Source organism: Natator depressus, chromosome 2 (assembly GCF_965152275.1).
Source record: "Natator depressus isolate rNatDep1 chromosome 2, rNatDep2.hap1, whole genome shotgun sequence".
Classification (NCBI taxonomy): Eukaryota; Metazoa; Chordata; order Testudines; family Cheloniidae; genus Natator; species Natator depressus.
Genome location: NC_134235.1, coordinates 115,968,391 through 115,994,071, shown reverse-complemented (window position 1 = coordinate 115,994,071; position 25,681 = coordinate 115,968,391). Strand labels below are relative to the sequence as shown.

At 38.6% G+C, this 25,681-nt stretch overlaps 1 protein-coding gene across 4 annotated transcripts in view; it reads left to right on the top strand.

Moving 5' to 3' along the window:
• The window catches only part of PRP4K (pre-mRNA processing factor kinase PRP4K), a 49,800-nt gene extending 34,154 nt beyond the window's left edge, over nt 1-15,646 (top strand). The window contains exons 10-19 of one of the 4 annotated variants that reach the window (XR_012638166.1): nt 411-548; nt 3,006-3,159; nt 8,833-8,947; nt 9,518-9,669; nt 10,285-10,371; nt 11,587-12,341; nt 12,852-12,897; nt 13,423-13,504; nt 14,314-14,359; nt 15,465-15,646. Coding sequence is in view for 1 of the 4 variants with exons in the window: in XM_074944927.1 (XP_074801028.1) it covers nt 411-548; nt 3,006-3,159; nt 8,833-8,947; nt 9,518-9,669; nt 10,285-10,371; nt 11,587-11,790 (850 nt within the window). In the remaining 3 variants the exon portion in view is untranslated. Of the gene's footprint in view, nt 1-410; nt 549-3,005; nt 3,160-8,832; nt 8,948-9,517; nt 9,670-10,284; nt 10,372-11,586; nt 12,755-12,851; nt 12,898-13,418; nt 13,505-13,770; nt 13,789-14,313; nt 14,360-15,464 lie in introns of those variants that run through there. The other 3 variants (XR_012638165.1, XR_012638167.1, XM_074944927.1) reach the window with 3 other exon arrangements.
• The last annotated feature ends 10,035 nt before the right edge of the window (nt 15,647-25,681 follow it).

The following is a 25,681-nucleotide window of genomic DNA, read 5'->3' as shown; positions in this document are numbered from 1 at the left end:
GTGCAACCCATTCAGCAGAAGATTTGCAAACAAGTATAGTACAGTTTGTTAAATAGATATTGGATTGATTTTTATTTATTTTTTAAACAGCAACTCTCTCAAAACCCAGTATTGAGTCAAATCTCACAACCCTGGGTGGTAGGCGAAGTCTTACCTCCATTTTACATATGGGAAAAGGCAAAGACAGGTTTTATATGGACATATGAAGCACAAAAAGGTCCAGTCATTTGTCAAAGACAATAGATGTTGAGACTAAAACTCAGATCTTTTGACTTTTAGGGATCTGTTAACCATAAGACTGTTACTGCCTTCCTAACTTTTTGAGAGCCAGCCAACGTATTGTTCATGTTGGATGTGATGTATAGAATTTCAATAAGTTCTGGGCCCAAAATGTATTTCTTTGTTTTTAGGCAAAAAACTGGTCTCAAAGAACTAGAATTTTTGAAGAAGCTCAATGATGCAGATCCTGATGACAAATTTCATTGTCTGCGATTGTTCAGGCATTTTTATCACAAACAGCACCTCTGTCTGGTATTTGAACCACTCAGGTAAAATGAATATGTACTGAATTGTGTATAAAAGTGAAAGTAGATTTAAGTGCATTTTAATCTTTTGCACTCTTAACTTGTACATTTTCTTTACATTTGGACTTTTTACATTCTGCTCTTAATATGTCGGTAAGCTTACTTAAGGAAATCAGTTCAAAAACCGCTTCACAAATATACAGAGTACCACCACACTATTTTAATCTACTTAAAATGACAATGTCAGGGTGACTGACATCTGGTCCTGACAATTGGCAATTCTTTTTACCACTATATTTTTCTTTCCTAACATTCATAGTTCCTTCTTCATCTGGGATGGTCTCAGAGGTTCAGAATGCATTCATATCATTTGCTAAGTATGTCTGGGGACATGTTACCTGTGTGTATACAACTATGTAGGATACATTCAGAGAAAAACAATCAATAGAGTGATTCAGCCTTTAATTTTTCCTCTAAAATGGTATAAATGTTCAGGTTTCTTGTGACAGACTAGATTCTGTACTTTGTGTTTTATGACAGTGGACTCAAAAATGTGTACTATGCAACTCTTTTGGGGTTACATTTCTACACCAAGACTATCAGAGTACTATGAATCCTAAGCTTTATATGTGTACAATCAAGTAATTTTCCATGTATCCTGGGGAAAGTAATATTGAGGTTTATGAAGTAATAATTGTATGCTGTGACGGGATCCCTGGGGTATACCCTGGAACTGGGGTACTGCTGTGCCCTCTTAACTCTTTAGCTGTCTCTCAACTCTGGGCTGTCTCTCACACTCCTTTGCTAGTGACAAGCAACAAACCCCTCCAGGCACTGTTATCACTCAGTACAACAGCATGTGGAGCCCCACACCTAGCTAAGTTGCGTGAATGCTCCCTGAGCCCCTCTCAAATCACACAGAGAAAGCCACCAGAAAATCTCCCAGTCCCCCAGCCTTGCACCCCAGAACTGTACCATCTTGCCCTGGTCAGAAGCCTAACCAGTATAAGTGCATTACCCAGTCTGCCACTCCCTCAATGTGGAGAGGACACAAACTAGCCTTTGTAAACTCAGCTGAGATTTCCCAAGCACTTTAACCAAAACACACTGTTTTAGGTAAAATATAAAACAGATCTATCTACAGAAAAGTAGAATTGAAGTGATTATAAGTGGTGGGCACAAAAGGTCAAAGATAGTTACCAAAGAAAATAAAAGGTAAGTGTGTAGTCTAAATCTTAAACCTTGTTAGACTAGGTACTATTTGGATCAAGCAGTTTTTCTCACCCATTGGATATTGCAGGTAGGCCACAGATCTTAATGCACAGGCTTCCCCTTTAAGCCTGGAACCAATCTCCTCAGTTCAAGTCTTTGTCTTCCCAGCATTCTTGTTGCTTCCAGTGTAGGTTGGGGAGGAGAAGGGTAAAAGCATGATGCCACTCTCCCCTATTTTATATCCTCAGTCATGTGCCTGGAAAACACTGGCCCAGACATGTCCTTGTGGGCTTTGCTGAGTCACCAAGTTGAGCAATCTCCCATTGTGTGATGCTTGCTCAGCCCTCTTACAGCATTGTAAATCCCTTGATTACAACTCCCCTGCTCATTAATGGTCGTGACGATCTTTCAATGCCCGTCTAGGTGTTGGTCACCTCCTTTGTTGTCACTGGAGAACTAGCAGTGGACAACTTGCAAACTTACAACATATTTCAATAACAACCGTGCAGCAAAATCTCATAACTTCATACACTCTAATGATATACATATTCTGACAGACGGTGGGTTTCAGTGGATTGTAACCTTTCATATGATATCTTACATGGCATGCTTTGTTTTAAATATCACACCGATATATGAATGATGAATATGGAAGTTGCAGGATGCTACTTGGAGGTACAGCGTGCCACAACTAGACTAATAACCTGAGACCAAAGGATGTTGTTTTATGGAGCACCCAAAAGTTATCAGCATGCAGAAATGTTTTTGTCCTCAAATTCTCTGCTGTATTTGGCTGTTAAGTCCCTTTGATCTAGTTTGATAAATATTAGCCCATCTATTTGCCTATGCCAACAACCAACATGGCCACCTCAACTTCTGTATTTCTCCTCCCCAAGTCCCAGTCAACATGTTTTCCTGCCCTATTTTGCCCCTTGAGAAAATTTACAAAAGATCATACAGCTGTTGAGAAACTATCATAGTTTTTACACAAATGAGACCCTCAGTGAATCCTAATGAAGTTGCATAACTGTTAGATAAGCACAGTCATGTCAGTAACTGTATGGCATCTCTTGCTCTGATTGGCTGCGATTTCTATTTCAGTATATGGCCTGATGACAAGGAATCTATTTCAAGTTGGTCTGGTTTAAGTGATTTTTTTCCTATTGCCTAAAAGAGAATTAGTTTATGTACATTAAAATTGATGATTAAAATATAAATATGCTATTCCTTGTTTAATATTTTTCCTATAATTTTTATATACATAAATAGTATGAATTTACGAGAGGTACTGAAAAAGTATGGAAAGGATGTCGGTCTCCACATTAAAGCTGTACGGTCCTACAGCCAGCAATTGTTCCTGGCATTAAAACTACTTAAGAGATGTAACATCCTACATGCTGATATTAAACCAGACAATATTTTGGTAAGTAATATTTAACACTATAAGGCAGCCTGTGCAAAATACATTTTTGTTTGAAAAGGGCGTTATCTGAATTTTAAAGTCCAAATTTTGTCATCCTTTTACTCAGAAAAAAAGCTTTTGATTTTGTATTAGGACAAATTTAATCATCATGGTATAAATAGTAAATAAGAAAAAAATTGTAATTCAATCAAATATTCTCTGCTTCCAGTTAAAAAACTTTAACACTAAACATAACCTGGTAACTTGGAATTTTATCCTTTAAACCAGCACAGCGACTGCCCAGATCCCCCTTCATGTTCCACTCATACTTCTTTAAAAAGAGGGCTTCAGTATTGCAAAGTAAGGAAGCATTCTTTCTGAGAAGAAAGATTTTGACTTCTTTAAAGATAATGCTCCCTTTTTGTGAGTGTGCTAGCAAAGACATGTCTGCTGCAAGAGCCAAACGTGCTAGCTGGCTCTAAATTGAGATGATTCCTTTTGTTCGTATGAGGGGAGTGGGAAAGACTCCTTAAACTCTCTTCCCTGTACCCTTGCAGCAGAGGATAGGCACAGCGTCATGGGAGTTAAACACCAGAACACAGGTTGCTTTTGGTTCACTTGATGTATTTGTGGGCCACATGACAGATTCAAATCCTACAGAATCTGAGCTTTCACTTACTTAAAAATGTAAGTTTCTAGTCTTCCTGGTTGTGAAAATAACCTAAATATGAACCTAGTGTAAGCAATTAACTGTCTTTTGAGTGTGCATCAATTTGAAACAATAGCTAGGATCCATTAACTCCTTGTTAACACCCCAATAGGATTAATGAAGGATAACTCTAAAGCAGAGGTTCTCAAACTTCATTGCACCACGACCCCCTTCTGACAACAAAAATTACCACACGACCTCAGGAGGGAGGACCGAAGCCTGAGCTCACCTGAGCCCCACTGCACTGGGCCCGGGGGCCAAAGCAGAAGCCCCAGGACTTCAGCCCCAGGGAGCAGGGTCTGTAACCTGAGCCCCACCACCCAGGGCTGAAGCCCTTGGGCTCAGACTTTGGGCTCGGGCTTCAGTCCTGGGCCCCAGCAAGTCTAACGCCAGCCCTGGCAGCCCCATTAAAACGGGGTCGCGACCCACTTTGGGGTCCTGACTCTCAGTTTGAGAACTGCTGCTCTAAAGCATAATCATGGTATTTTAAATAATAACATTAACTATGTAACTGCTGATTACTTTAGTGGATGGGAGGGGGTGGACGTGAAACTCTCAAAGTAGGAATTTGGAATTGCTGTAGGGAAAGAAATGCAGGGGATAGACAGAAGGAGAATAAAAGAATGGGAAGGTAGAGAAACAAAATTAAGAAAGCAACAAAGGGCAGAAATAAGTAGTTTTAAATGTGAGCTTATTTTTTCATGGAGGGATGCTGAGTAGAACAATAAGATACTAATAGAGAATACGTGAAAGTTTAATAAGTAAAAACCATATTCTACCCTTGAGTTTTATGCAGATAACTGACTTGAGGGCCATACAGGGTCTTAAATTTATACCCTGGCCATTTAAAAAAAAAAAAAAAAGAGAGAGAGGGCCAAATTTATATGTAGTATAACTACTTTGAAGCCTCCAATAACAAATTTGGCTCTGCTTCTGTAAAAACACATGTTAAAAAGCTGTTTTTAATGATCAAGTTAACTTAGGCTTGGTCTGCACAAGTGGTTTTCAACCTCTTTTCATTTGCGGACCCCTAAAAAATTTCTAATGGAGGTGCCAGACCCCTTTGTAAACTTAGACATATTCTCAAAAACAACAGGGAGTCTGGTGGCAACTTAAAGACTAGCAGATTTATTTAGGCATAAGCTTTCTTGGGTAAAAAACCAACTTCTTCAGGGTTCATCTGAAGAAGTGGGTTTTTTACCTATGAAAGCTTATGCCCAAATAAATCTGTTAGTCTTTAAGGTGCCACCAGACTCCCTGTTGTTTTTGTGGATACAAACTAACACGGCTACCCCCTGATACTTAGATGTATTCTGTGGACCCCCAAAGGTCCATTGACCACAGGTTGAAAACCACTGGTCTACACTACAAACTTTTGTTGATATTACCATGTCATTCAGAGGTGTGGAAAATCCACACCCCTGAGTGATGTAGTTATACCAACCTAGCCCCCAGTGTAGACAGCACAAGCTCTCTCCCGTCAGCATAAGTAGCATCTTCACTAAGTGCTAGAGCAGCGCTATAACTGTAGACAAGCCCTAAGGCACAGCTAGGGTTAACTTGATTCTTCCCTCCCAATTCTGAGCTTGCATGAATGGAAAATCCAGTTTGCCTAATTATCTTGTTTAATTTGACTGTTCAAAGAGATTAATCTTTTCTAACCTGACTATATTATAGATATGATACATCTCTCTCTGGCTGAACTGTGTTAAAATAACTTAGCTTTTCTTAAATACATTTTTAAAAATCAAATATATTGAGTTAGAATCCCCTGAAGGAAATCTGAATTGTTCCCTTAATGTTATCTAAGGTGAGAAGTCTGACTAATTTGAACTGATGGATGGCTTCCCTCTGTTCTCTTGAAAGCATCAACTAAGAAATAATTTCAGTGCTTAGAAGCATGATTTATAATAGTATTATAAAGGATTATAAAGACTTGAAATAATGAAGAGGATTAAGTTAAATGGAATAAGTCCAAAAACTCCTACTCTAGCTCTCTACACAAGTATCCAGAAACCAATTTATGTTCTCAGATTGACAGGTTATATTATACATTTTAAGGTTCAATCAGGACTTTCTTCTATGTTCCCTACAAAGTTTGAGCTTGGCTTAACTAATCTGTGGTCTGTCCAGCCACAGAATGAGAGTAGACTTTTTTCCCCCCAAGATGATTATACCTCTTCTTATTAGCATGGTTGAAATAATCTGTAATAAATTTAACAATGTAGTATAATCATTTTAACCAAATAGATGTCTGAAAAAAGTGAGCAGGCAAGAATTTAAGACTTTCTCTATTTCTAAAATTTCCTATTTACTCAATGACTGAAAGAGGTTTCCACCTATAACATAGTTAAAATATTGAGTTTTAAAAATTGCCCACATGAGTAAGAATACAACTGTCCAAATATTTTAAAGCTAATCTTTAGACCTCTTTGTGAAAAACAAAGGCTTTACGTAAGGAATCCTAAAATAAGCATTCTGTCTTTCAGTTTGTCTGCCCAAGAAGCCTTAAGTGCACCCTTTCAAAAAAGGAAATCAAACTGTGAAAGAACTTAAGGCCTCAATTCCCATCCAAGTATCATTTAAAAAAAAAAAAGTAATGTCCTTTTATGAGTTGTCAGCAGCCCCTAGAAATTACAGCGATCCAAGCCATCAGTGTGATCCTCATTTTGATAAAGGAATTCTCTATGGCATCCAGCCATTTACACACATACAGGACAATGTGTTCTAATAGAAAAATAAAGTTCTCACCTTTATGATGATATCTTCAGTTTATTCAGGGTCATCTCCAGCATTCGCAAATATTTCTGAATAGAACTTGAAAAATTCTTGTATGCTTTTTCCCTTTCGTGTTTTTTGTATTAGTCATCCTAGAAGTTCTGGCTCAATTTAGAATTTTGCTTTTTTCAGTGTATAAAAGTTAGTTTTCACTTTTCCATTCATTCTACAAACAGAAACAAAAAACTACATGCACATGCAACTTTACCCCTTTTTTCTGAGAGAAAATCCTGCTATCAGAAAATTCCAGAGGCAAGTGACTGTAAAGTTAAGCTCTGGAGTGCAGTGAGGTCTCACACTTAAACTGGTGTGAAAAGTAGTGAAGTGCATTGCTTTAATCTTAGCAAATGCCTGTTCAACTTGTGAAAGCTGAATAATATAACAAATAATAAAATAACATGTTTTTTGAGTACTTGAATATATGTGTCCTACTGGAATATTTTTTCATATTAAAGATTCTAAATTTTATTACAGTACATACAAAATGAATACTTATGTTCGTAAATGACTTCAGCAAATGTTCTAACTTTGTATTGGAGGCATGAATTCTATTCCAAACAGTCTAAAACTTTGTAGAATATTTTTTTTGGCTAGTCCTTATAGTTGATTCATTTCATTTGCATATGAGGTATTTAAGTCTTATTGGTGGTGTGGTAATCTAATAGAGGCTGTATGTTTCCAGCTATAAGAATATTTACCCAAAAAATGACATGAACTATGTAATATTAATTAGCTAATAACTACTAATTCCGATGTGCATTGTTATTACTGACACAGTAAGTTGATGTATGAATACCAGATTTAGAGAGTGAGAATTTTAGCCAGCTCTCTGGATTGGCAACAGAGCTGAGTGCTGCACTTCATGCTATCCAGGTATGGAAGTGACTTTTGTTTGCTGTGTTCTTGGGATCATTGGAACTTGGTTGCATTGCAGAAGTGACTCTCTTGTGCTCTGAGTGGAAAATTATGTGCCTTCATTACATGAGCACATTCTGGACTGATCTTCAGACAGGGAACGTTGTCTAGTTCTGCGCAGGCTGCTACCCTGTCTAATTCTCTGGAGCAGGGATTCTCAAACTTCTTTTTTGCTGGGCCCTGCTTTGAAAATATTTCAGGCTGTGATGACCTTCCCCACCCCACCCTTGGTACTGGACATAACTTTCACTGCATCAGTGCAGATCCCTACAGAGCTAAGTAACCATACCGTTCCCGCACTTACTTCTGCACTGCTGCTGGCAGCAGCACTGGCTTCAGAGCTGGGCAGCCAGCCGGCAGCCACTGCTCTTTGGCTGCCTAGCTGTGAGGCAAGGGAAAAAATGATCCCAATAGCCTTGCAACCTCCTTTTGGGTCGAGACCCCCAGTTTGAGAAACTCTGCTCTAGAGAAGTAGATTGGTGAAGATTTAGGGGATCCTCAGGACCTTTTATATGACCAACTTTTGATCAAGCCAAATATGGCAAGGAAGAGCCATTTCTCTGATGACTGGGGGAAGAGTGACTAGGACTCTACTACTATTTGAAATGTGTATTGGTTCTGTATTTGGGGGAGGCGCACTCTGAGTTTTTGTCAGCTCAGAATTTGTCTGTGTTTCTTTTGAAAGGGAAAGACACATTTGAATGTAAATAATCTTCACTTATTAATCCTGCACATTGTTCGGGCTCATGAATGGCAGCCTGGGGAGCAGATTCCAGCCTTTCTCACCAGGTGTCATTCTTACTGTGTACCTAGAAGAAATCTTTTTTTAAAAAAAAATTGAACACACAGTTCTTTGACATATTTGTCCATGGTTTTAATTTTTTTTGTCAATCATGTTAACTGATTATTTTTGCTGGGCTAATAGCACATGCATTTGATATAAGTAGAGAGAAAATATAAATTTGGAAATGTTATTTAATAGTCTCTCAGTTTATAGATAAACAACTGTAAAATTAGTCAAATTGATCAGTAAAAATGAATTTTAAATTCAGTAGTTTTTATGACGTAGTGCCATTCTTTGTCATTTCCAGTTTAAGAAGGTATTACGGTTTCATTAGAATACGAGGAACCAAGATAGAGTAGGGGGAACAAATATTAAAGTTAGTTAAGAGGATTATTGGATGATTTGAGATTGTCTTGTTACTGGTGTGTGACAGTTTATGTACTATCACAGCATCAGTGACAATCTATGTACTGTCACTGTGCCAGTAAAGTTTTTATTTAATTTGCAGGTGAATGAATCTAAAACCATATTAAAGCTTTGTGATTTTGGATCAGCTTCACATGTTGCAGATAATGACATCACACCATATCTTGTCAGTAGATTTTATCGAGCTCCTGAAATTAGTAAGTTTATCTGACGTATTTCTCTCTGTATTTAAATTACGTAAATACTTGACTGGTAATTATCATACATGGCCATATGTATTCGGAACATTGATGCTTCATAGATAATCTAAAAACTAAAACCAAAGTTAAAACAATAATCTTAATGTAGCCAGTCCCGCGATCTATCAGTAGCAGAACACACTAGCATCTGGTGAAAGAGAGCTTGAGATGCTCGATGTTTGGTCCTAGTCGGGCAGGGATTTGAGATGTTGCAGAGGCAGAACAGACGGACTTTGGTGAGCAGAAGCTCACATGACCTTTCCAGGGGGGAGGGGTAATTTTGGTTGACAGTTTTCACTGTTTTTTATTTTGTGGTGGCCAGGGCAGGATACAGTTAAAGCCCACTGTCATGGGAAAATGGAAAGACTTTCTTTCTCTTCCTTTGGTACTTTATTCTTCTTAGGAATATGAGTTTTAAGGTAGCTCCTAAATCAGGGTTTACAGGATCTTTTTGCTCTTGCGGGATTTTATGTTTATGCCTGCTTTTGTGGTATTAACTGATATAATCAGAAAACTCTTCTGTTTCAGTTATAGGAAAAATCTATGATTATGGTATAGATATGTGGTCAGTAGGCTGCACGTTATATGAACTTTATACAGGAAAAATACTGTTTCCTGGCAAAACCAATAACCATATGTTGAAACTTGCCATGGACCTCAAAGGAAAGATGCCAAACAAGGTAAGAAATGTGTAAACTGTTTAAAATCTCATATGAAATTGCAGTAATGGGCATCATAGTAAACACTGAATTTGGTTTGATGTCTTAAAAGCCAGCATATAACAACCTTTTGACTGTAGAATTTTTATTGATTATAAATCTTATGACGTGAAAGTACATGACTTCTTTTTCTTAGACTATATGTGTTAAGTGAAAGCAGAAACCTCTTTTATACACCGACCTGAAAAAATAAAACACGTAAGTAAATGGAGAATAACTGTGTGTGTTATCCAACTGGTTTGAGTGACATTTTATTCAGTTTAGTCTTGCCAGAAGCCTGGGAATGGGCGACAGGGGATGGATCACTTGATGATTACCTGTTCTGTTCATACCCTCTGAAACACCTGACATTGGCCACTGTCAGAAGACAGGATACTGGGCTGGATAGACCATTGGTCAGATTCAGTATGGCTGTTCTTATGTTCTAGTCATTTCTCACTGTTCTCTGAACGAGTGTTAAAAGTGTTAAGTAATTCATATTACTGTAAGTCATTAGATGTAATCTTCAGTTATGATGAGTCTAAAGTTTTCAAGACAAAGAACTGTACAAAACTCCTGCCTCTGTTTTATTTTCAGATGATCCGAAAAGGTGTATTCAAAGATCAACACTTCGATCAAAATCTCAACTTCATGTATATAGAAGTAGACAAAGTAACAGAAAGGGTAAGTTTTAAATGAACTAACTGAACTATAATTTTTTAAAAGTTTTTTAACTATAATAATGTTTATGAAATTCAATAGTTAATGCCCTATTAATTAATGTCCTAATTAGTACCAAGATACATTGTGAAGGCTGTTTAAAATATTTTTTTCCCCTGCAGAATGCAGAGAGTTTATTGTGATAGGTTAAATTATGTTCTAGCAACAGGGAATTTCCCTATGGCTTTGTATTTTAATTTTTCTAAAAAATCTGGTTATTCTCAATCATAAACTGAGTGCACTCCTTCATATAATTTAACTTTCAATAAACTTAACTTGAAATTATGAATAAATCTTAATGCTGCTGCCTTCCTTTGTTTTATTAAAATTAGAAAATGTGCAACTTTTATGTGAAATGTTTGTTATAGAGTACTCCCTTAAGCCTGGTCTACACTACAGAGTTAGGTCGACGCAAGGCAGCTTACATCAATTTAACTATGTAAGTGTCTATGCTAAAATTTCGCTCCCTCAACATAACTGCCCCACTATCCCAACTTAAAAACCACCTCCTCAAGAGGCATAGAGTCAGTATCGATGTAGTTAGGTCGATGCAGCGTCAGTATAAACATTGCGTTGCTTACATCGACTGTTACTGGCTTTCAGAAGCCGTCCCATACTGACAGTACAGTCAGTACAAGCGCTTCTGGTGAGGACATGCACCACCAACACAAGGAGCATAGTGTGGACCACAAAAGCAATTCAATGACTGTGGTGGCTGTATACCGACGTAATTTAGGCCAACATAATTTTGTAGGGTAAATATGCCCTTAGGGATTATAGTGTGTACCACTGAACGTTAGAGTGCACCCTAAGAATGCATCAAATTGGCAAGTATAGAACATGCTTTCTCACTTAGAATTCTCAGTATACTAATCCACTGAGTCTCAAATGAAGAGAAGCCGATCTTAAATGAGATGTGCAAGAAAATGAATGCATTTGGCATAAAGCACATTTACTAGTCTTACGTTCAATTTTCAGTATTTCTTTAAATAACATTTACAATAATGAGAGTTACAACACTAAATTTGTGTTGGACAGCAGTAAATTTAGGAGGAATAACATCAGAGAGAGAGAGAGAGTTCTTTAACTGGAATATGTGCTTGTTACTGTGCTCATAGTGGTTTTATTAACTGTGCTAATTTATATAGAAGTAAATGTTGGTTGCACTTTTTATATTAGGAAAAAGTTACTGTCATGAGCACCATTAATCCAACCAAGGACCTGTTAGCAGACTTAATTGGGTGCCAACGACTCCCTGAAGACCAGCGGAAAAAAGTACATCAGCTAAAGGACTTGTTGGACCAGATCCTAATGTTAGACCCAGCCAAACGGATTAGCATCAACCAGGCTCTGCAACACGCCTTCATCCAGGAAAAAATTTAATTCAGCTGAAGAAGTCCAAAGGGTTTGAGTAGTTAAGATACAAAGACTGAAGAAATTTCACAGCAGTTTATTAATGTATATAAACATAAATATTTCCCCTGCAAAGTTAAGGAAGAATGATATATTTGAATTAACACCAAGGCTGATATTTCTTTTAGAAATGTTAGAGTAATTCTGTTTGTGTCTTATGTGAAAATTTTCACTGTAGAACTGTTTTAATTGCCAAGACTGCACACAAGTACAATGCTAATGTATATGGTTGCAGTTCATATATTATATAAAAAAAAAAAAAAAAAAAAGCTTGTTAAAAAAGAACAGTAATACTGGGTGGTTGATTTGTTTTTAGCAGACTTGGCTTCATTTTTGTCTTTAAAAAATGGCCAGCATAAATGCTGTTTATATTCACGTTTTCCTAGGTGTGTGTGTGCAGGCCACAGCAGCATGCCCTTGGTGTAGTCAGTGCCGAAGGGGGTCTGTTCCTTCTTGAGCCTGCCTGCAGGGATGGTCTCCTCTTTTAAAGCAGGTTGTGTACAACTTTCAGTACACTGAAGGTAAGCTAAACCATCAACATCACCGGTGTTTAAGATGTTATTTTACTGGAACAACTGACAAATGAGAGACAATAGCTTTATGGCAGAATTCCCTGCATGTTTGATAAATGATGTTTTATTTTCTGGCATTGCAACTGTGGCATAGTTACGACTTCTGTTCTGTTCATCACATTTAAAATTTGGAGAATGCGCACTTGATGGATAGAGCGCCTTCAGTGTACTGTTCTTATTACTTTAATTTTTTTAATCAACTTGCTATAGACTTTGTATACATTTTGTTAAATATAGTTCACTATGACATAGAACCAATACTTACAGAAGAGTTTTCATTTACTAATTACATATGTTGGGATCTGATTCTGAAAGACCTTATATCTAAAGGATAGATAGACAACATAATGAAATTTTTAACTATTTGTATGTCATTTTGAAAGTGTACTGCTTTATGCTAAAAGTGTTTCATTTGTTCATTGTTTTCATTATTTGTGATCATGTTGTCTTTCAATACAGGCATAAACCTTCCACTCTTGAACAAAGCAGCTGCTTTTTAAAAGCGGTAATTGCTTCTTTACCTTTTATTTCTTTTGTAAATGAAGCTTTTCTTTAAGAAATGTGACAGTGTTGTCTCTTGCATAAAACAGTTGACACTCACTTATTGTAAAGTGAAGATTGTTCTGCTGCATGTAAAGTGGACCATGCAGATTTCTGTATGTTTTCAGTATGCATCATTAGATAATAAAGTCTTTTGTGAACAAGGCATTTGTAGCCATTTTTAAAAGATTTTGTCTTCAGTGCTGGTAAATCAGGTAATACGTAAGAAGAAACCCTTCATTTTTCTGTAAATCCTTTAATTAAAGGGATTATTAAAAGTTATGATCTTTGGAAGGCGATATTAGACTACATTAATTAGATCTCTAATTATCATTGTAAAAGAAAGAAAACAAACCAAAAACCTACAGATACTGTCTATCTGCTTTCATTGTTATGAAATTATTCCTGTAGGATATATGATTGAATTCAGGCTTTAACTAATGTTTGTGCTATTTTTCTCACTTTTCCTTTTGATGGTGCTGAAAGAGAGAAAGGAAAGCGAGGCACAGGCCACTCTACGCCTACTCCATGGGTCTGATTTGATGAGACACCAACTTCACCTTCCTAACAAGGTTATTTCTGACAGCATGTGTAGATAAACATTTAGCAACCAATTAAAAATAGTTTGAAACATTTGAGTTAGTTATGCAACATGAAGAATCCAGAATCAAACCTTTCCAATCCATACTGATGATTTAAATATAATTTGAGACAATAAAAAATGCATCTTTTTATTTCCATTTATTATTTGCATAAAAGGTATAGAAAAAACAGGGATTTAGGGGTTTTTTTGTAATACCCATTTCAAATTGTAAATAGGACTTCTTTATCCATCTAGGCACAAACATGCACACTTAGTGCAATCAAGGATGGAAAATGAGACTAAGCAGTCATTCTGCTGGTGGGGTGTTCCCCACCAAGGAGATGTAATGAACTACAAAGCAGGCAGGTGATGGGTGATGTTACATGCCTATTTTGAACCTTCAACCTGTCTTTTCTCAGTTTTTATTTTCATTTTTAATGAAAAGTAAATCTGTTCCTACTTCAACGTATTAAGTTTCTTGTTCATACAGGAAATAGAATGCAGATTTCACTCTTACTGAAATGAAGAACTAGATACTTAGTTAATTCCACACAAAGAAATTTGCACTGTTCTGGTGACGCCTATAACATATCCAGCACTTCTGGTGGCAATTTTACACAGATGTAGTGAAATCCTATTGTTTCTGTTGATTTTGACCATTATTTTGTATCCCTATTTAAGAATAATGAAATGAGTTGTCAACTCCAATAGAAACAATGCACCTTATACCTACAGAACTTTTAAAAACTATTCTAAAGAAGAATAAAGTTGCTCGTTTACTTGTTCTTTGTGTTGTAGGTGCCGCTCAAAAGAAGATGATGACCACCAGAAGACATGAACAAAGGTTTCTGTCCTATAAAAGATATGAAAATATTTTTTATGTCTGTCTAATCTTTCTGTTTACAGCATTCATTAGCACTATTGGTAATTTTAAGAATAGTTCTGTTGTGATGGTATTTATATGTAAGATGTGCTTGTTTCATTTCTAGTCGATGTGATTTTGTTGTGATCAAATGTAGGAAGATACACAATACTGTATCTGTTTGCTTTCTTCTTGTAAGAGAAATATTGGGTATGATACTTTTCCTTTAGGAAGGAGTCAACCAAATTTGATATATATATATATATATATATATATTTTAGCATCACTGACGTTTTTAAGATTTTACTAGAAGAGGATACAAAATTTTGTTCCCATATTTTATTGTAGCACATGCATTATATATGCTAATACTGTCTCTTACTTACCTTTAGCCAACAGAGCAAACATTGTAACTAGGGAGGTGGGTTATGAGAAATTGTTGAAAAACAAGTGGATCCTGGTCCTTGGCCCTCCTCCAGCTCCCTTTGTGCTTTTCTGGCAGAACAAAGGAGTTGTAATTCTGGCTTGAGCATCCAGCTAAATGGTTTCCCCAGCATGGAAGATTCCTGAGTGGTATAGAGACATAGTTACCTATTTGCCACGCCTCTCCCTCTCAACCTTTAGTGTAGGGGAGAGTTGGATGTGTGACTGGAGTGGTGCTGAACTCTGCTGATTCCCAGCTGTGGCAAACTGGTACAAAATAGAAGAATCCCTGAAGCTTCCATTTGTAGTTGGCTTTTGGATGAGGGTGGTATACAGCTATATTTGCTGCCTCCACACCTCATGCCCTGTGCGACGTGAAACTCGGCTGAACCCAAGCATTTAACCCATGATCTGTATCTCATGGTGACTGAAAATCAACAAAAAACAAACTAAAAGTGCTTTTGAATCTGGGCCCCCGATGAGAATTAAATGCAGTGGAAATGTATATTAAAAAATCCCTTTACTACTTATATTTGTTATGTATGTTGCTTAGGTGAATACATATAGGTTGACATAATTGAAAACCATTTTAAAATAAATTTGTTAATGAATTTTGATTTTGAATCGTCACATCTTTTAATAATGTTTTTCCATCCATATATAGGGTAAGTGGCCGTAAACCTCTGAAGAACCTTTGACTATATTGATCCATACACAGAAGGCTGATCATTCTGTGAGAATGCAGGAGATATAACTTAATCTTCTACAGTGTATTAAGTCATCAACTGTAACTCATAGTTTATAGCAGCAAATGTTCAAAGTGGCAATTGCTTCAAGTTAATAAAATAAGATTTTGGAACTTATTTGCATCTTGTGTTTTTTACTTTTGCTCTGTTTATAATGTTGATAATATAAAGCTTTTAAATACTTTTTTCAAATACTTGCATACACTAAATCATAACATGCCAGTGTCATTCTTCAGATTCCGTTTTCTCTGCTCGAGTTTAGGCCAGCATCAATAACTGAGGTACCAGAGGTGTTCAGTTACCTGCTCCATCACACACTTTCTGTGTGACCTTGAGCAAGAGTCATTTAGTCTCTTTGTGCCTCAGTTCCCCATCTGTAAAGTGGGGTAATAGTGCACAGGATTTTGTGAAGATAAACACGTTAAAAATTGTATTACACTAATGGGGGCCGTTAGTGACTAAAATAGATGGCTGTAGCTTAATTGGGATAAGAGTGTAAAGATGGTAGGATGGGAAAAGCAGCCTGATGAAATGGCGAGGATTATGTTGCCTCTTTAATTCAGAGGTTGTGCTTGCCATTTGTTTTTAAGTGTATTGTTGATTCACTAGCTTCTTGGACAGGATGGCTGGCTGTCTTCATCTAGCCAAGACGTTCTAACTCTTTTGGGTGCAGACCTTATTCACCATGTCACTGTGTCACTTTGAGGTTACACTATAGCAATGTAATCTAGATGGTACAGTACCTTAAATCGACTTAAAAGTACAGCTGGTGCCGAATGTGGTGGCTTACTTGTTAATTGGAGTTTCTCACTTGAACACATGAAATTGATGCTCTGTATTGGCTGCCTGTTAATTGCCAGGTGGAACTTAAGGTCTTAGTATTGACCGGTCAGTTTTTAAATGGGTTGGAGCTGCCTACTTGAGACCACCTTTCTCCCTAGGTGATACCAATGGTGCAGTTTTGATTAGAAGTGGTTGAGCTGAAGCCCCCTCTGTTTAAAAGAGGAGGGAGCTGCTGGAAGGGCATTGTCTGTGAAGGGCCTTGAACTTCAGAATTTATTTCAGCCTTGACCTTGGGTCAAAAATCATCCAAATCTGATGATCTTCACGGCATGCTGCAAAAAAACTTTTTGAGGTTTTCAAGGAGGAAGCGTGCAGTCTGGACTGGGATCTACGTGCAAAGGGATGGTGTTTGCAGCTAGGGTGGACTTTTTCCCCACGTCCTAATTTTGATGAGTCTGTGTTTATTTTTGCCTGTACTAGAATGTTTATATCTCTAATATATGGTCTGAATTGACAAAAGACAACATGACCTTCCCCCTCCCCTCAGCTTGTCTTCCCTCCTCTTAGCATCTCCACTTGCCCCAGTAAACCCCAACTTTCTCGCACTTACTCTCATATCCTCCCTAACCCCTTAATCTCACACTCTCCTCTGGCTCTTTTCCGTCAGAACACAAGCATGCTGTAGTCTCTTCCATCTTAAACATATCCCACACTAAACCCCACTTGCCTCTCCAACTACCACCCATTCTCTCTTTCATTTCTAAGCTCATTGAATGTGCTCTTTACAATCTTTTTCTGCCGTTTTTCCTCCAGTTTCATCCTTGATTCTCTCCAATCCAGTGTCTGTTGCTTGCACTCCGCTGAAACCACTCACCAAAGACACTAATGACCATTTCCTAGCCAGCACTTCATCCTCCTCCTCCTTGACCTGTCAGCTGCCTTAGATACTGTTGACCATTCTTTTCTTAAGATCTTGTCCTCCCTTGGCTTCCATAACTCTGCCCTGTGCTGGTTCCTCTGTGTCTCTAATTCAGAGGTCCCCAAACTGTGGGGTGTATCACCTAGGGGGTGCAGAGGAACGTTCAAGGGGGCATGGTGGGGCCCAGGCCAGCCCCATGGGGGATGGGGAGAGAGCGCCACCCTGCCCCTGGCCCCACCCCCAGCCTCGACCACACCCTGGCTGCAGCTCTACACCTGCCCCTATCCCCAGTCTCAGCCCCAGGCTGCGGCTTCGTTTCTGGACCCAGACCCAGCCTCGGCCCCCTTACCCCTGTCTGCATCCTCCTCCCCCCACCCGCGAGCCATGGCCTTGCTCCCAGCCCCGGGGTGTGTGTGTCTGCACACGCGCACAAAGGTAAGTGGAGGGGCATGACTTTGAAAAGTTCGGGGACCACTGCTCTAAATGCTCTTTCAGCCTGTCCGTTGAAGGATCCTCCTCATCTGCTGGCCCTGGCCCCACATCTTTCTGTGGGGGTTCCATGTGGCTCTGTCCTTAGTCCTCTTTTCTCCCTCTAACCTTCTCTCTCTGTAATATCATCTGCAAACACAAATTCAGTACTATTTCTATGCCAACAACTTCAGATTTACCTCTGTTCTGGACTGGTCTCTTACCCAAAATAAAATCTTGGCCTGTCCCTCTAACAGTGCCTTGCTAATGTTCCAGGCATCCCCTCAAGCTCAATATGACTAAACCAGAGCTGTTAAATCTTAGAACCCTCACCCCCAAGACCTTCCCACTACCTCTTGCTTGATCACTGGACAACACCATCCCACCTGTCTCTCAGGCTAATAACCTGATCGTTGTCATCTATTTGAACCTGTCTCTAGATTATCACATCCATGCTATGTCCAACTCCTGCAATTTCTTTCTGCATATTATCCCCAAGATATGGCCATTCTTATCCAGTCACACAGCTAAAACTCTCATTCAGGCTTTCTCAAATCTGTTATTGCAACATCCCTCTCTTTGGTCTTGACAAATGCAGTGTTCTGTTCATAACCATTCCAAATGCTGCTGCAAAGATCGCTTTCCTAGCCCATCACTTTGACTGTATAACCCATTTGTTTGCATCCCTCCACTGGCTCTCCTTCCTCTATAATATCAAACATAAAATTTACCTTCACTGCCTATTCCCATCTTACTATCCCATCTCATTCACCATGGAAGTGCTGACTTCCCCCTCTGATCAGCCTGTGATGCCAGCCTCTATTTCCAAATAAGCAGTTTGCTTTGTCCCATGCTGCCCGTCATGCTTGGGAGAAGCTCCTCATAAACACCTGAAAACTAACTCACCCTCCTTAAAACTCATTGGCTGTGATTCCTACAAAAATCTTCAACGGTTAGGCTGCTGGTATGCTGAGACCACTGCCTGTAATACTGACCAATATTCTCATTGTTTCCTTGCATTACCTCTTCTATCTGTAACCATCTGTTGTCTCTTATCTTCTACTTAGATTTTAAGCTCATTAGAGCAGGGTCCATCTTTTTATTCTGTGTTGTACAGCAGTTAACACAGTGGGGTCCTGGGTACTTGACTGGGGCTCTGAGACACTACCGTAATGCAAATAATAGGTGCTTTATGATATACTATAGACCTCTAAATAGCAATCTGTTTTTCACTTTGTCTCACATTTTCATGAGAGTTAATACATGTTGTGATGTGAATATCTGTCCACTAGAAACTGAAACAACACCATTAACGAACTGGTTACTACTGACCCAGGGTAGATTTTAATTGATAAACTAAAGATGAAAGGTTCCATATCCTACCACTTCAGTAGTTCTCAAACTATTACATTTACCCCTGATGGTAGGTGAGCCACAATCAGATGTTATGCAGGTTGGTTGAACGTGTATTCGAATAAAGAACCCATTAGAACTACACTGATTAAAATTACACAGATGATATGCCAAGTATTTTAAGTTTTAGATGTGGTTTGCTAGACCTTAAAATTTGAGAAACTGCTTCATTACTAATACCCTGATTCATCCAGTCACATATGTTTAAGAAATAAATATTGCATGCATGTTGAGAGGTATCTGCACATTTGGTGTACAGTAAAGCATGAAACTGAAGACAGTGATTCTTGGATCTGAAAAGAGAAACCAAAAAAGGTCATAGACATGAATTAGATTTTTAAAGGAAATGCTTGATAGCATTTATAGAGCACCTTTCACCAAATAACCCAAAGTACTCGAAAAATGGAGTGTTATCTATCTTTACATACAAATCACTTCACCCACACTGAAATGTGCTGCAACAGCTTAACATTAAACAGCAATGCTATGCAAGTTTGGGCAGGAAGTGAAAAATAATTAATCCTTTTGAAACTATAAGGCAGGGTGGATTTGATTATTTAATCATGGATTTCTACATAAAAATGCATTCTTGTTGGTTGTAATAACCTTAATACATATTCTTCACAACTCAGAGATAGATGTAGGTTTCATTTTTAGAAGGTATACACTATACATTTTTAAAGTGATTTATTTTGAAAACTTTTCAGATTAGTTTTACAGCTATATCAGAAAATTAATGATTGGTTATTTCATTTACCAAAGGTAATTGAAGCAGATATTTATGAAATATTGGGAGGTGAACTATCTCCAATTCAACAGGTTAATCATTAATATTTGGAGGATTTTCTTGCCATGCTCTATTAGGAGGAGATCACCACCAGACAGACATTTAAATTGTTTTATTTAACAAAAACCACAACGTTATGTATTCTGGATTTTTTTCTTCAACAGCAAACATATAATAATTTAACAAAACAAGCAACAAAACTAAATTTTTGAATTTAGTTAAACATTCACGTTTTTAAAAATCAGGTTTGTTTGTGTTAAAATTGTTTTTAACTAAAATAGTTAAATGAAATACTTTTAAAAAACAAAAAAAAACAAACCCCAAATTAGATCGACCTTGTCAGTCAACATGAGAAACTTAAAATATTGGCTTCTGTAGCTAACTCAGTCGTCTTCACCTTTATTTTCCTGTTTGTTCATAATCTGGAAAAGAAAAACAAGCTTTCCTGTTTTTTCAGGTCCCAAATGATTTCTCAATTTGGTATGAATTAGTCCAAAGGAAGAAAATATTCTTTCTACACTGACAGAAGAAGCTACTGCTGTTAAAAGTGAGATGATCACTTCAACACTCTCTGAATCCAAGTGCTTAAGTGACTTCCACCAGTTCACTGGTGTGACTTTCTTTAAAACATCATCAGCAAACGTATATTTCTTGAATGGTTCACCGTTAGCTCTGAAGTTTATTATAGTTGGCATTATGGAGGGATGATTCCTGGATGTCCATGTCATAGCCAACTCCTCTTCTTCAGCAGTTAAGGTTTGACCCTGGTACCAAGTATTGAGAAAATTTGCAAGAAAATGAGCTGGAGATAGTGCTTGTCCCATTCATTTTTTTTAATGCCTGTAATTTAACTCTGTCATTGCATATTTCTCTTTTTAAGATCTCACTCAGTGTCTTCCAAATTTCAACAGTGTCAGCAATAAAACAGCTATTTCCCTGCGTTTTGTTCAAGGCTACAGAAATAGGCTTCAGGGAACTCAGCATGTGTTCAGCATTTCTCTTAAGCCCAAATGTTGAGAACTTTGGCTGTGACAGTACCATCTATTTTTTTACGATTTTGTTCACAAACTGTCATCAGATTAGGCCAGTTCTTGATACAGTGCTCAAAACAGTCCACTCCTGAGTTCCATCGCAGGTCTTGTGGGAGAGTCAGCTTGGTTACTCCCACTTTCTTCAGAGCAGCTGCTGCAACGTGGTTGTTACGGAAGTATTTTGTAACTTCAACATTAGCCTTTATTTCTGAAACACTGAAGTCTTTGGCTAGGAGGTGAATCAAATGAGCACTGCAACTGTATGTTATTAGCTTGGGACTCTCCTCACCCTCTTCTAAATTGCTTCTCATCTTGGGTACATTTGTAGCATTGTCTGTGACCAAGCTGTGTACTAGACATTTGAATTTTTTTTCACAGTTTGTTATAGCTTTTACTCAGAGCTGGCCTTACCATGAGGCAAACTGAGGTGGCCGCCACTAGGACCCAGAGTGTGGAAAATTGTGTCTGCTGCTGCTGCATATGTATTCTCTCTGCTCTAGATGAACAGAGATGGTGGAGTGCTATGCTGGAGGAAGGAGGGCACATGAGACATAACAGGCAGGCAGGAGAAAAAGTGAAAGGAAATAACAGAAAGCAGCAGGAGCTGCAGCAAGAGAGAGGAGGAGGAGCCATTTATGTACCTTTCTAGCACCCCCAGGAGCCTGGACTGATAAACACCAGCTTCTCAGGGAGCTTCCTGTTTCCTGCTGCTTCCCTGAACCCACTTGAGGAGAGCAGGCAGTCAAATGAAGTAGTAGGAGCCAGTTAGGCCCTTAAGACGCTGATATCTTCTGTCACTCAGGCCCTGCTACCAGCCTGCTTATTTGTCCCTTTCAATTGAGTGTTGAGAGCCACTATAGCTGGCACAGAACAGCAGTCATGAGTGAAAGAAAAAAACGCCCCTCTGAGACAGCATTCAGAAAAAGAAAGAAAAGGAAGATTTTCTATCTAAGCAGGAAGGAGCTCTCCTGAGATACATAGACACAACTGTTCATGGTTAGCCTTCTGGCCCCAGTGAGGATGTGAGTGGTGAGGAGATGCCTGCTCTTCCAGTTAGTCAGAGTGCAGGTGACCTGGCAGCTACTGCAGCATCCATATCTCCATCTCAAATGGATGTAACCATGCACATTCCTGAAGAGAAGTGTAGATCAGAGAAGAGTGTGGTGGAGGCGCAAGAAACTGCTGCTGCTGGGTTTAGTCCTTAAGTCTAGATGATCCAGGACTGTGGACCCATTTGAGCAGTAGCCTGAGGGACTTCCTTGTACTGCATGGGCCACAGCAAGTGAAAAACTTCATGTTCCCCAAAGACAATGAAAATAGAAGTTTCCATCCACCACATTACTGGTGTGAAATCCCCAATGGTGACAAAGCGGAGAGGTCATGGCTTATGTACTCAAAAACCCAGAATGCTGCATACTGTTTTTGTTGCAAACTCTTCCAGTCTAATGTTCCAGCCACATGGGGTTCTACAGGAACAAAGGACTGGAAAAATCTGGCTAAATCTGGCATGCCATGAGAAGGCAGCAAATCACCAGAGAGCATTCCATAGGTGGAAAGCACTTGAGACGAGACTAAGGTTAAAGGCCACCATAGAGGATCAGCATCAAGAGACGATTGCATCAGAGTCTCTTTACTGGCAAAATGTTCTGAAAAGGCTCATTGCCATTGTGAGAATGCTTGCTACCCAAAACCTAGCACTGCTTGGCACTTCAGATCAGCTGTATGTGCCAAACAATGGAAACTTCCTTAAAACTGTGGAGCTGATGGCTGAGTTTGATGCTGTACTTCAGGAGCATCTAAGAAGAGACACCACACAAGAAATGTGTACACACCACTACCATGGAAAAAAATTCAAAATGAAATCATACAGTTCCTGGCAACAAAAGTCAAACAGAAGATTGTGGCAGATCTGAAGTCAGCAAGATATTACTTGGTTATTCTGGACTGCACACCTGACATCAGCCATACAGAACAAATTACTTTAATGGTGCGTTTTGTAACAACAACAGAACCTAGTGACAATGTCCCTGCAATGGTGACTGTCAGAGAGCATTTTCTAGAATTTATTGACATTGATGATACTACAGGAGCTCATATGACAAATGTGCTTCTTAAAAGCTGGAAGATACGGGAATTGGGATAGCTGACATGAGAGGTCAGGGCTACGATAATGGTGCCAACATGAGAGGAAACAACAGAGGAGTGCAGACACAGATCCGAGAGTTAAGCCTTCGAGCTTTTTTTGTCTCATGCAGTTCTCATTCATTGAACTTGGTGGTCAGTGATGCAGCATCAGCTTCTAGTGAGGCTGCTGAATTTTTTAATGTAATTCAAAGCATCTATGTATTTTTCTCCTTATCAACTCATTGATGGCAAATTTTAAAGCAACATTCCCTCTGACACTGAAACCACTGAGTGCCACACGATGGGAAAGTCAAGTGGAGGCAATAAAGCCTATCAAACACCAAATTGGGAAGATAGATGATGCCATAGTTGCCATTATGGAGGATAATGTTATGACAGGAACTGTTCATGGGAGAACAGTGGCAGAGGGAAATGGAATCACCGGAAACATACATAACTTCACATTTCTGTGTGAAGTTATGTATGTGGCTTAGTGTTGTGGCATGACACACTGTCTGAAATAAATGTTGTAAGCAAGAGACTCCAAGGTGTTGACCTTGATATATCTGGAGCAATGGAACAACTGGACAAAGCAAAGTCATACCTAGAGGGATTTCAAAACGTTCTGAAGAGTGCACAGAAGTTGGCAGAGGAGCTTCACACTGAAGTATTTTCCCACCCATTCAAGAATACAAGAGTCACCAAAGAAGACGACATTTTGATTACAAGGCACGGGATAATCTCGTAAGAGACCCCAAACAACAATTCAAAATTGAATTCTTTAACCAGGTGCTAGACTGTGCAATAGTCAGTTGAAGAACATTTCATGCAGCTCAAGGAACACAGCAGTATATTTGGGATGATGTATGATATTCCCAAACTCCTCACTATACCTGAAGAAGACCTACACCAGCAATGCAGGGCACTAGACAGTGTTGACACATGATGACATGCGCGATATTGATGCGAGTGATTTAGGTGATGAACTGAAAGCCCTTTCAAGATACATTTCAGCAGGATCAACTCTAAAGGCTGTTCTGGAATATATGTGCACAAAAAAGATGACCATCCTCTTTCCAAATGCTTTTGTTGCTCTGCGCATACTTCTAACACTTCCTGTAACAGTTGCCAGTGGAGAACACAGCTTCTCCAAGCTGAAGTTAATAAAAACACATCTACGCTCCACAATGATACAGGAGAGGCTGGTTGGCCTTGCAACTGTCTCAATAGAGCATGAGTTGGCCCAGAGTGTGGACCTTCAGCAGGAAGCAGTTCAAATCTTTGAAACCAAGAAGGCAGGGAAAGTACCACTTTGATTATTCAAACAGATAAAAATGTCAGTGTTTATTATGAAGACAAGAAAAGTTACATTTGCTGTTCAGGTGTTTGAAAGTTAAGTGTTACTTAAAATTTTTGAACAAGGCATTTTAAGTTGTTAGTTCTTCTTTATTGGGGTAGGTAGCAGAGCAGTACCATGAGAGGAGTAGAACAGGAAGAAGGCAGAATTGAGACCTTTCAAAGTTTTGACCCAAGCGAGGGGGTATGGGGGCGTCATTTAAGCTCCCCGCCTCAGGTGCCAAAATGCTGTGGGCTGGCCCTGCTTTTACACTACTTCTTGCAAGTATTCTGCTGTGTGTGCATTTCCTGATGTAGCAATTGTTTCTGTAAGGAAGACATTCCCTTCTTCTGTTGTCACACAAGCACATACAACAGGATCATTGTTGTATGTGCTCCCCCCATCAAGACTCAGGTTAACAATTTCACCCTCCAGACCTTTTGCACACTGTCTGGTTTCTCTTTCATACACTTTATCCAGCAATTTGCCTGCGACATCTGCTCTGTTCCGTGGACTCTATCCTGGTCTTAATGACTGAATCATGTAAATGAAGCATGGGTTCTCAATCATACAGAAAGGAGAGTTTGTTGCATACACAAACCGGGCAATTTTTTCATCAATTACCTCTTTTTGGAATCTGCTGGTTCTCATCACAAATGTATCTATTGTTGTTTCTGGATGATGGAGATTTTTTTTTTCTTTTTTGCTACAGGTGATATACTGTGGCTATGTGACATACACAATGAAACTGAAACACTATCATTGGCAGATAACTCAAACTATAGAAAATGATGGTGATCTTGAAGGTGGATAGTCTTCAGAATCCTGTATGTTGAGGATGGATTCTCCTAAACTGAATAAGTCAATGCAGTTATTTAATTATTATTACCATACTGCTCATTTAGTATTACTCATTGCATTTGCTGACACTCAGTACTACTTTAAAGGTGAAATTGTAAAAGGAAGATCTGCCTATTTCAGCTGTTTATTTTTTATCACAACTGCATCTAAAGTGATAGTACCATAGAGTAACAACTATATTTTTTGCTCAAACATGAGAATTCAAGAATAGTCCAGAAGGAAGTCAGGCAGTCCTTAAGAAAGAAGTATGAAATAAAAAAAAGTTTACCAATCTGAAGATCCTACATGTTCAGACATGTTCCTTTCATCATCTTCAATGCAGCTTCCTCCTGAGAAGGAAAACTTCTCATGATGTTGTTTCTTTTGGGCAACCAGGCCTTGCATTTCTTTGTTGCACTGTTTGCATTTTACAC